Below are 13,203 nucleotides of genomic sequence, written 5' to 3' on the forward strand. Positions count from 1 at the left end.
AATAATATCTATGGCTATATAAAGAATTAGAGCACAGAAAGGTTAAATGATTTTCTCAAGGTTTGGGTAGAAGGTAACAACTAAAGTAATAAACATCTTTTCCATCTATAAAGTATGCTTTGTACTAAACATTTTTTTCTTTAGTATGAACCCTAAATAATAATTAAAAACAAAACTCCAAGTGTAGATTTTTTTATACAGTGTTTATGAGGAAGAAAAAAGAGGCTATCACATAAATTTACTAGCAGTTTAGATATAAATTGAAAAAGCTAATTTCTGTGAAAATGTGAATATGAATTAATATGAATATATATTAAAGCATATAACAAGCAGTTTCCAGCAGTGTTCCCAAAAAAGGACTTCTTCGTCCCATAAAAGTGTTTTCTTTTGGATTGTCTTTGGGTTTTCATGTCCATCATAATAATTTTTTGGTAACTAAATTTACTGTGTATTTTAGCTGTTTTTTTTTTTTTAATCTTATTTATTTATTTATTTATTTATTTGACAGAGGTCACAAGTAGGCAGAGAGGCAGGCAGAGAGAGCAGGGGAAGCGGGCTCCCTGCTGCACAGAGAGTCCAATGCGGGGCTCGATCCCAGGATTCTGGGATCATGACCTGAGCCGAAGGCAGAGGCTTTAACCCTCTGAGCCACCCAGGCGCCCCTATTTTAGCTGTTTTAACTTGGGAAAAAGAGATCTTAATTGTGATAAATGTTCATAGGTTTGTCTCTTCCTAAAAAATTACTCCTTTGTACATCATAAATGACAACAGAAACTTATAAAGTCAGTTAATTTTAAGATTGCAACTTAAGGGGCGCCTGGGTGGCTCAGTGGGTTAAGCCACTGCCTTCGGCTCAGGTCATGATCTCGGGGTCCTGGGATCGAGTCCCGCATCGGACTCTCTGCTCAGCAGGGAGCCTGCTCCCCTCTCCCTCTCTCTGCCTGCCTCTCTGCCTACTTGTGATCTCTCTCTGTCAAATAAATAAATAAAATCTTAAAAAAAAAAAAAGATTGCAACTTAAGACATAAAATAAAGGATGATCCTACATACTTTTGTCCAGAAGTGTTTGTATACGTCATAAACCTTACCCTGGGGCCCATTTGGGCTGAACCTTCACTTTTATCTTCCCTTTTTTTCCTGTCTCTCTCTCTCCCTCTTTTTTCTTTTTCTTTTCTTTTTTCTCTCATTTGGGTGGGGAATCCTGAGTGCTCAGAAGCGTTCCAGGGTGCACCTTGACTGCACCACGGTCAATACATCCAGCTACATCCGTCCAGTCATCTCTCACCAAAATGACTAGGAGGAGGAATCCCCAACAGAAGAAAAATACAGAGGATGGGCCTTCTGCAACAGAGCTAACGGCTATCAACATAGACAATATGTCAGAAAGAGAATTCAGGCTAACAATTATCCAGGCAATAGCTAGGTTGGAGAAAGCCATGGATGACCAAACAGAATTGATTAGGGCAGAATTGAAAGCGACCAGAGAGGAGGTTCATAATGTTAGGGCAGAGCTGAAGGCCACCAGGGATGAGGTTCACAACGCTCTCAATGAGTTCCAATCTAATCTAAATTCTCTAAAAGCTAGGGTAACTGAGACAGAAGATAGAATTAGTGATCTGGAGGACAAACAAATAGAGAGAAAGGATCAGGAGGAAGCCTGGAACAAACAGCTTAGAAGCCACGAAAACAGAATCAGGGAAATAAATGATGCCATGAAACGTTCCAACATCAGAATTATTGGAATCCCTGAAGGGGAGGAGAAAGAAAGAAGTCTAGAAGATATAGTGGATCAAGTTTTTCATGAAAATTTTCCCAATCTTGCGAATGGAACAAGTGTTCATGTACTAGAAGTAGAAAGGTCCCCCCCCAAGATTATAAATTCAAAAAAAACATCCAGGCACCTCATAGTAAAATTGAGGAATCATAATTGTAGATACAATCTCTTGAAAGCCGCTAGGACAAAGAGGCTCCTTACATACAGAGGAAAGCCCATCAGAATAACGTCAGACCTGTCCACAGAGACCTGGCAAGCCAGAAAGGGCTGGCAAGATATATTCAGGGCACTAAATGAGAAGAACATGCAGCCAAGAATACTTTATCCAGCAAGACTGACATTCAAAATGGATGGAGAGATAAAGAGTTTCCAAGACCGGCAAGGCTTGAAAGACTATGCAACCACCAAGCCGACACTGCAGGAAATATTAAGGGGGGTTCTATAAAAGAGGAAAAATTCTAAGAATAGCATTGAACAGAAATATAGAGACAATCGACAGAAAGAAAGACTTCAAAGATAACACAATGTCAATAAAAACGTATCTCTCAATAATCACTCTCAATGTGAATGGCCTAAATGCACCCATAAAACGACACAGGGTTGCAGATTGGATAAAACGACAGGACCCATCCATATGTTGTCTACAAGAGACCCATTTTGAACCTAAAGATACACCCAGACTGAAAGTGAAGGGATGGAGAAGCATCTTTCACGCCAATGGGCCTCAAAAGAAGGCCGGGGTAGCGATTCTCATATCAGATAAATTAGATTTTAAACTAAAGACGGTAGTCAGAGATACAGAAGGACACTACGTCATTCTTAAAGGGACTATCCACCAAGATGATCTAACAATTGTAAATATCTATGCCCCCAATATGGGAGCAGCCAATTACATAAGAAAACTATTAATCAAGATAAAGAGTCATGTTGATATGAATACATTAATAGTAGGAGATCTTAACACGCCTCTCTCAGAAATAGACAGATCATCGAAGCAGAAAATCAATAAAGAAATAAGAGCATTGAATGACACATTGGACCAGATGGACCTCATAGATATATACAGAACATTCCACCCTAAAACAACAGAATACTCATTCTTCTCAAGTGCACATGGAACCTTCTCCAGAATAGACCACATACTGGGTCACAAATCAGGGCTCAACCGATACCAAAAGACTGAGATGATTCCCTGCATATTCTCAGATCACAATGCTTTGAAACTGGAGCTCAATCACAAGGAAAAGTTCAGAAGGAACTCAAATACCTGGAAGCTAAAGACCACCTTGCTTAAGAATGCTTGGATCAACCAGGAGATCAAAGAAGAACTTAAACAATTTATGGAAACCAATGAGAACGAAGACACTTCACTCCAAAACCTATGGGATACAGCAAAGGCGGTCCTAAGGGGGAAATTCATAGCCATCCAAGCCTCCCTCAAAAAAATTGAAAAATCCAGAATACACCAGCTGTCTCTACACCTTAAAGAACTGGAGAATCAACAACAAATCAAACCAACTCCACACGTAAGAAGGGAAATAATCAAGATTAGAGCAGAGATCAACGAGGTAGAAACCAGAGATACAGTAGAACGTATCAACGAAACTAGAAGCTGGTTTTTTGAAAGAATCAATAAGATCGATAAACCATTGGCCACACTAATCCAAAAGAAAAGAGAGAAAGCCCAAATTAATAAAATTATGAATGAAAAGGGAGAGATCACAACTAACACCAAGGAAGTAGAAACAATCATCAGAAGCTATTATCAACAGTTATATGCCAATAAGCTAAGCAACCTAGATGAAATGGATGCATTCCTGGAAAACTATAAACTCCCAAAATTGAACCAGGAAGAAATTGACAACCTGAATAGACCGATATCTAGTAACGAGATTGAAGCAGTGATCAAAAACCTCCCAAAAAACAAGAGCCCAGGACCTGACGGATTCCCTGGGGAATTCTATCAAACTTTCAAAGAAGAAATAATACCTATTCTCCTAAAGCTGTTTCAAAAAATTGAAGCAGAAGGAAAACTTCCAGACTCTTTTTATGAAGCCAGCATTACCCTGATCCCCAAACCAGGCAAAGACCCTACCAAAAAGGAGAATTTCAGACCGATATCACTGATGAATATGGATGCTAAGATTCTCAACAAGATCCTAGCAAACAGGATCCAACAGCACATTAAAAAGATTATCCACCATGACCAGGTAGGATTCATCCCTGGGTTACAAGGATGGTTCAACATTCGCAAATCAATCAATGTGATAGAACAAATCAATAAGAGAAGAGAGAAGAACCACATGATCCTCTCCATTGATGCAGAAAAAGCTTTTGACAAAATCCAGCATCCGTTCCTGATTAAAACGCTTCAAAGTATAGGGATAGAGGGAACATTCCTGAACTTCATCAAATCTATCTATGAAAAACCCACAGCAAATATCATCCTCAATGGGAAAAAGCTTGCAGCCTTCCCATTGAGATCAGGAACACGACAAGGATGCCCACTCTCACCACTCTTGTTCAACATAGTATTAGAAGTCCTAGCAACAGCAATCAGACAACAAAGAGAAATAAAAGGTATCCAGATTGGCAAGGAAGAAGTCAAACTCTCTCTCTTCGCAGATGACATGATTCTTTATATGGAAAACCCGAAAGACTCCACCTCCAAACTACTAGAACTCATACAGCAATTCAGTAATGTAGCAGGATACAAAGTCAATGTCCAGAAATCAGTGGCTTTCTTATACACTAACAATGAAAATACAGAAAGGCAAATTAGAGAATCGATTCCATTTACTATAGCACCAAAAACCATAAGATACCTCGGAATAAACCTAACCAAAGAGGTTAAAGATCTGTACTCGAGGAACTACAGAACACTCCTAAAAGAAATTGAAGAAGACACAAAAAGATGGAAGACCATTCCATGCTCTTGGATGGGAAGAATAAACATCGTTAAAATGTCTATACTGCCCAGAGCAATCTATACTTTTAATGCCATTCCAATCAAAATTCCACCAGTATTTTTCAAAGAGCTGGAGCAAATAATACTAAAATTTGTATGGAATCAGAAGAGACCCCGAATTGCTAAGGAAATGTTGAAAAACAAAAATAAAACTGGTGGCATCACATTACCTGATTTCAAGCTTTACTACAAAGCTGTGATCACCAAGACAGCTTGGTACTGGCATAAAAACAGACACATGGACCAGTGGAACAGAGTAGAGAGCCCAGATATGGACCCTCAACTCTATGGTCAAATAATCTTTGACAAAACAGGAAAAAATATCCAGTGGAAAAAAGACAGTCTCTTCAATAAATGGTGCTGGGAAAACTGGACAGCTATATGTAGAAGAATGAAACTTGACCATTCTCTTACACCGTACACAAAGATAAACTCGAAATGGATAAAAGACCTCAACGTGAGACAGGAATCCATCAGAATCCTCGAGGAGAACATAGGGAGTAACCTCTTTGATATCAGCCACAGCAACTTCTTTCAAGATATGTCTCCAAAGGCGAAGGAAACAAAGGCAAAGATGAACTTCTGGGACTTCATCAAGATAAAAAGCTTCTGCACAGCAAAAGAAACAGTCATCAAAACAAAGAGGCAACCCACGGAATGGGAGAAGATATTTGCAAATGACAGTACAGATAAAAGGTTGATATCCAGGATCTATAAAGAACTCCTCAAACTCAACACACACAAAACAGATAATCATATTAAAAAATGGGCAGAAGATATGAACAGACACTTCTCCAATGAAGACATACAAATGGCTACCAGACACATGAAAAAATGTTCATCATCACTAGCCATCAGGGAGATTCAAATCAAAACCACATTGAGATACCACCTTACACCAGTTAGAATGGCCAAAATTAGCAAGACAGGAAACAACGTGTGTTGGAGAGGATGTGGAGAAAGGGGAACCCTCTTACACTGTTGGTGGGAATGCAAACTGGTGCAGCCACTTTGGAGAACAGTGTGGAGATTCCTCAGGAAATTAAAAATAGAGCTTCCCTATGACCCTGCAATTGCACTGCTGGGTATTTACCCCAAAGATACAGATGTAGTGAAAAGAAGGGCCATCTGTACCCCAATGTTTATAGCAGCAATGGCCACGGTCGCCAAACTGTGGAAAGAACCAAGATGCCCTTCAACGGATGAATGGATAAGGAAGATGTAGTCCATATACACTATGGAGTATTATGCCTCCATCAGAAAGGACGAATACCCAACTTTTGTAGCAACATGGACAGGACTGGAAGAGATTATGCTGAGTGAAATAAGTCAAACAGAGAAAGTCAAGTATCATATGGTTTCACTTATTGGTGGAGCATATCAAATAATATAGAGGACAAGGGTAGATGGAGAGGAGAAGGGAGTTGAGGGAAATTGGAAGGGGAGGTGAACCATGAGAGACTATGGACTCTGAAAAACAACCTGAGGGTTTTGAAGGGGCGGGGTGGGAGGGTGGGGGAACCAGGTGGTGGGTATTAGGGAGGGCACAGATTGCATGGAGCACTGGGTGTGGTGAAAAAACAATGAATACTGTTACGCTGAAAATAAATAAAAAATTTAAAAAAAAAAAAAAAAAAAAAAAAAGATTGCAACTTAAGGGGCGCCTGGGTGGCTCAGTGGGTTAAGCCACTGCCTTCGGCTCAGGTCATGATCTCGGGGTCCTGGGATCGAGTCCCGCATCGGACTCTCTGCTCAGCAGGGAGCCTGCTCCCCTCTCCCTCTCTCTGCCTGCCTCTCTGCCTACTTGTGATCTCTCTCTGTCAAATAAATAAATAAAATCTTAAAAAAAAAAAAAGATTGCAACTTAAGACATAAAATAAAGGATGATCCTACATACTTTTGTCCAGAAGTGTCAGAACATAGTCTGAAGTACTACATAGCTCTAGACCTATAAAGGAAAGGAAATTAATTTCATTAATTTCTCAGATCTTCTGATTATAGTGTAAACATTGTGGACTTAAAATAATAATGATGCAATGGCTAAAAATTGAAGTTTAAATACAGATACGGATTTGACCATGTATACTCACTCTCCTGTGATACTATGGTTCATCTCCTACCTCTTTGACCACTTCTCTTTCACCTAGCTGGGTGCTCCTTTCGACCATTTCCTAACCACAGTGTCTGCCATAAGGTGTCTTCTTTCTACACTTTTCCTGCCAGTTTTATCCAAAACCACAGTTTCAAGCTATTACCTCAAATATCCCTAACACTCATCTGTTCCTACAGTTCTCTTAGCCCATTTTGAGCTGTCTCCATGACATCTCTACCTAGATCACTTACAAGCACCTTAAAACAAATATTTTAAAGCTTCATCTCTCTGCTTTCCTACTTACCTATAAAATTTGATCAGTTGCCCTCTGCTTCTGCTTCCATGATGATCCATGCAGCTGACTCCCATTTCTGCATTTCTACTCCCAGGGCTTTAGGTTCAGCTCCTTGTCCTGTCCAGTCCTGCCTTACCTCCCTGAATCCATTCTTTCTCTTTTTGCTCCATTGATCACATTGCTGCCATCTGACTCATCATCAGGTTTAGCCTTAGTCATGTCACTCCTCTGCTCAAAAATCCCTGCCTAAAATGTGTCAACTCCTTAGCCTAGCCTTCATAGAACTTCCATGTGACTCCACCATATACCTTTCCAACCTCGCTTCTTACCAGCTGCTTTCACATATTCCCTCCTCCTGCCCAACTTCCATGATTGCACCTGTTCTACCCCTGCTTGGAAGGAGTGCCTCTCCCCCTCCATTTCCATAAACACCATCTTTTCAAAGCTTTCCCTTTCCTCATTCCAACCTAGAAGTAATGTCTCTCCAAGAATATTAGTGACAGTTTTCATTTTTTTCCCTGAAATACAGTTATTCAAATATGCTTTTTTTTCTTTAAGTTTTTTGAGAACATGATACAAAACTGAGGATTTTTTTAATCCCTCAAAATACCAAGCACAGTACTTTGCTGGGAGTGGAGGGTCAATGAATATATGCTAAATCGATAGGTTAAGGCCAAAATAACTAATGTACCTTACCTAGAATCATTTATTAATATTAGTGCTTATAATGGGAAAAATATAGTTCCATCCTTGTAGGATCTAATGTTTACTACTACTTTCAAATAAATAATAAATGATAACAAGCTAAGTATTTACGGAACATTTCTTATTGGTTTTTAAAATTAATTAGTGAGTTATTAATTATAAAATAGCTACTATAAACTATAAAAATTTCATAAGATTATTATGTAATAAAATCACATCTTTTATCTACTATTTACTTAGAGATTTGTTTTTTTTAATTACTTTATATTTCAGAAATGAGTGTTTTCTTGACATTTTCCTGTTATTTATAAACTAATCTAAAATTCTTTTTCAGAAAGCAGATGATAGAGAAAAACGACAAGAAGCGCATCGGTTTCATTTTGATGCTATGTGACTTGCCTTTAATATTACATAATGGAACAGCTATTCACTTGATTAATTGAAACACTAAATTTGGCTAATAGAAGAAAATAAGAGATTTTGAGTATTATTTATAAATGATGTATCCTTTGGTAATTATTGAAAAGTATTCAAATAAATATGGTCTGAATGTGTCACAAGGTCTTTTTTTAAAGCACTTTGTATACAATAATTTGGGTTATTTAAATGTGCTGTACATTTTTGTTACTTTGTGGAATGTGTTGCATGTACTCAGGTGTTTCTGTATTTATAATCTTACTAGAATAATGATGATGGGAAAAGACATGTATAAATAAAAATAAATGAGCAGGGATTTTTGTGTTCCACTTGAATTGGTCTTGCTTCTTATTCTAACAGTACAAATTACGCCTTTGTGAATGTATCACAGATAACGTTATTTCACCTTAGTCACAGCAGGTGACGACACACGGGCTAGAGCTTAGATACTCAGGCTTTGGAATTGCAGTCCAGTGGGCTTGCCTTATTCCTGGTTCCACCACTTCCAAGCTGTTTGAATTTGGTTGTTAACCTCTGTGAGCCTAAGTTTTCTTGTTTACAAATGGGGCTAGTAATACTACTCAGCTTGGGTTTGTAAACATCAGATGGGATGATGGATGTGGAGTGCTTAGATTGGTGCCTAGCACAGAGTTAGTTAACTGCTCAATAAGTGGTACTTGTCATGATTACTATTATTAGTTGGTTTTTTTTTTTTACAAACTTCTAAAACTAATTATCAAAATATATAGACTCAGTAGAATGTAATTTTCAAGCATGAGGAAATCATATTCTTTGGGAAACCTAAATTCTTAGTGGCTGGCATCTTATATGACAATTTATTACTTGCTCATATTAACTAAAAATTATAGTACCCTCCAAGGATTAATATGCACTAAAATTTTTCATTTCAACACTGATCGTTATCATGTGATAATGAAGAACATTTGATTTCTTGAAAGGAAACTGCTATAGATAGCATCTAAGAATGCAAATCTTCAACCACATTTTTATGCTCAAAAGCATAGAGTCTCTAATTTACATTCAGACTTCAGTGCAAATTTTTGTGAACTTCACCTCACCAAAAAGTTACTTTAAGACTTAAATCTAAGACTGGGAAAAGTTTATATATCAATGTTAATTTTCTAATATGAAATGGACATGTGATGGCTATAAAACACAAAAACTTACCTAATTTTGTTCTTCGTGTAATTTTTTTTCTTTACAGTTCATTGAGAATGGCATGTGTATAAGTGGTTTACTTTGTGTATCTGAGCATGTTAATATGTCTCCTTAATAAATACTGTGTATTGAAACATAAATACTGTGTATTGAAATTTATATAAAAGAGTGAAGGAAGTAGAACGGCTTAAAATTATTTTGAAAAAGAAGGCAAAGCTGGAGGAATCAAACTGATTTTAAAACTTCCAGTGAGTCTTTATAATAAAGTTATAGTAACCAAGATAATATGGTATTGACAAAAAGATAGACACATAGAGCAATGACAATAGAACAGAATAGAGGATCAAGAAAAAAACTTACACAAATAAAGCTATTTGATCATTTATACTTTTGTAAAAGTGATTCAGTGGATTCTATTTCAACAGATGGAGTTAGAACAATTGGCCAAATATAGGCAAAGAAAAAAAGGAGCTCCATCTAAATCTCACACCCTCTATGACAGATTAACAAAAATGCATCATAAAATGGGGCACCTGGGTGGCTCATATGGTTAAGCATCCAACTCTTGGTTTCAGCTCAGGTCATAATCTCAGGGTCGTGAAAGCGCAGAGCCTGTATAAGATTCTCTCCCTCTCCCTCTGCCCCTTTCCCCCATGCTCTCTCTCTCTCTCTCAATAAGTAAATCTTTTTTAATAATAGATCATAGGGGCGCCTGGGTGGCTCAGTGGGTTAAAGCCTCTGCCTTCGGCTCAGGTCATGGTCCTAGGGTCCTGGGATTGAGCCCCACGTCGGGCTCTCTGCTCGGTGGGGAGCCTGCTTCCCTTCCTCTCTCTCTGCCTGCCTCTCTGCCTACTTGTGATCTCTGTCAAATAAATAAATAAAATCTTTAAAAAAAATAGATCATAAACGTAAATGTAAAACATAAAACTATAAGACTTTTAGAAGAAAACATAGAAGAATATCTTCATGAACTTCATGAATATTGTCATGAGTTAGGCAAAAAGTTCTTAGAAATAACACCAAAAGTATGATCCATAAAAGAAAATATTGATAAATTTGACTTCTAAATTAAAGACATTTTCTTTGCCAAAACCACTTTCAAGACTATGAATAGACAAGCTGCATATGGGAAGAAAATATTTGCAAATCACATCTCTATCAATGGGCTTATATCCAAAATGTATAAAGAATTCTTAAAAGTCAGCAGTACAGGGGCGCCTGGGTGGCTCAGTGGGTTAAGCCTCTGCCTTCAGCTCAGGTCATGATCCCAGGGTCCTGAGTTCGAGCCCCACATCGGGCTCTCTGCTCGGCAGGGAGCCTGCTTCCTTCTCTTTCTCTCTCTCTGCCGCCTCTCTGCCTACTTGTGTGTCAAATAAATAAATAAATAAATCTTAAAAAAAAAAAAAAAAGTCAGCAGTACATAACAACCCAGTTTAAAAGTGTGCAAGTACTGGGACATGTCACTAAAAAAGATATACAAACGGCAACTGATGAAAAGATACCACACACCATTAGCTGTTAGGTAAGTGAATATTAAAATCATGAAGAAATACAATTACACACCTACTATAACAGCTAAAACAAAAAATATTGACAATTCTAAGTGTTGACATGGATGAGGAATGGAAGCAACTGGAATTCTCATACTTCTGATAGGAAGGCAGAAGTGGTAAGACCACTCCGGAGAACAATTTGGTGGTATCTAAAGTCAACTGCATTTTTATATATGAACAAATTGGATACAAAATGGATTTTAAGACAGGTAATATTTATAAACTCATCAAAGTCAGCTACCCATGAACAACACAAGATGTATCACATCTCTGCAGAGTCAATTATAAAACTTTCTTCAGAAAATTAAGAAGTCTTCCATAAATGTACATTTATGAAATGTTTTTGGACAGGATGACAAAGTATTGTAAAGATGTCAAATCATCCCCAACTCTATTCAATATCCCAACAGAGTTTTGTTGTAGTAGCTGCTAAACTTGATAAGCTGTCTCTAAAATGTATACAGAAATACAAAAGGCCAAGAATAGCCAAGACTATCTAGAGAAAGAACAAGACCTTGCTCTGTCAGATATCAAAACTTAATTTAAAGTTATAATGATTAATACAGTGTAGTATTAGTGAAGAGACAAATGGATTCCAAACCCAAATGTGTAATACAAATTTATAAGCTTTTAGTATTTAATATACATAAATAACTTCATGATCCTGGGGTAAGGATGGGTTTCTTATTCAGGTCACTAAAAACACTAAAGGGAAAATTCTTTCTATACAGGAGCATATTAAAATTAATAACTTCTGTTCACAGACACTATTGAAAGGATGAAAACAAGTCATAAAATGAAAGAAAATATTTCAACACACGTAACTGATTAGTTATACAAAATAGAGAAATTCTATAAAATTATTTTAAAAGACAGCCCAGCAAAAAATGGGCGAAAGTTTTGAATAGGTCATTCACTAAAAAAGGAAATCCAAGTAGCCAATAAACATATAAAAATATGTTCAAATTTGGGAAATGCAAATTAAGCAAACAAATAATCAGAAATAGATTCATAAATACAGAGAACAAATTAGTGGTTGCCAGATGGGACAGGCAAATAGGTAAAGGGGATTAAGAGATTAAAAAATTTCCAGGGGTGCCTGGGTTCCTCAGTGGGTTAAAGCCTCTGCCTTTGGCTCAGGTCAGGATCCTAGGGTTTTGGGATCGAGCCCCACATCGGGCTCTCTTGCTCAGCGGGGAGCCTGCTTCCTCCTCTCTTTCTCTGCCTACTTGTGATCTCTGTCTGTCAAATAAATAAATAAAACCTTTAAAAATATATATATATATAAAAAATTCCAGTTTCACAATAAATATGTCACAAGATGAAAAGTACAGCAGAGGGGATATAATAAGATGGTAATAACTTCATGTGTTAACAGATGATAACTACATTTATTGTGCTAAACATTTTGTAATGTGTACAATTATCAAACCACTATGTTGTACACCATAAACTAATATAATATTGTATGTAAACTACACTTCATTTTAAAAAGGAGAAAAGAAGTTATGTTCTATGAGGAAAAAAAAAACAAAAGGAAGGAAATGATAAAAGAATAGTGATAAACTCTAGAGAATTGGGAGAAGATTATAATCAGAGACAAGCACATGAGAAGCTTCAGGGTATATGTCAAATTTTATTTCTTGATCTGGGTGATGTTTACATGGCATTAGCTTTATAATTAACTACATACATGTTTGTTTTAGACACTTTTCTGAGTATTATATTTCACAATTTTTAAAAAAATCTTACAAAAGTTTTCCAAAATCCTTTTGTAAATCTCATACCTAGAAATATGTTTCATTACAAATCTTATATCTTTTACAGCATAAAAAATAGTTTAAGATTTGTTGCTAATAATTGTAATAATTTAGACACAACTTCCTTACAAAAATGAAAATTGAATAACACCAATATATAGTTGAATATATATACATTCTAATCACACTAGCATTAAGAGCATAGGATATCAAGCAGCACAAATATTCAGTCCATCAAGCCCTTAAGTTGAACGTTTAAGAAAGTTCTTTTATCTAGCATACAGTACCAAATAACTATATGAAGACTGTTATAGTTTAATATTATGGTTTCATGTTGTAGGAATAAAACAGCATTCATTTCAGCTTGCAGTAAACAGGCTTAAGCATAAAGTAAACAGATATTTCAAAATGGGGTTTTGGCTTTTAAGAAAATGATACCAGGGATGGCCTGGGTGGCTCA

At 36.9% G+C, this 13,203-nt stretch overlaps 1 protein-coding gene across 1 annotated transcript in view; it reads left to right on the plus strand.

Annotated features, from left to right (window-relative positions):
• Window positions 1-8,578, plus strand: part of ITFG1 (integrin alpha FG-GAP repeat containing 1) — a 316,107-nt gene extending 307,529 nt beyond the window's left edge. Inside the window, exon 18 of the mRNA XM_080828159.1 lies at window positions 8,169-8,578. Within this exon, the coding sequence (XP_080684285.1) occupies window positions 8,169-8,228 (60 nt within the window). The 3' untranslated portion in view covers window positions 8,229-8,578. The remainder of the gene's footprint in view (window positions 1-8,168) is intronic.
• Window positions 8,579-13,203: the final 4,625 nt, after the last annotated feature.

The sequence above is a fragment of the Martes martes genome (genome assembly GCF_963455335.1).
Source record: "Martes martes genome assembly, chromosome: 17".
Taxonomy (NCBI): Eukaryota; Metazoa; Chordata; class Mammalia; order Carnivora; family Mustelidae; genus Martes; species Martes martes.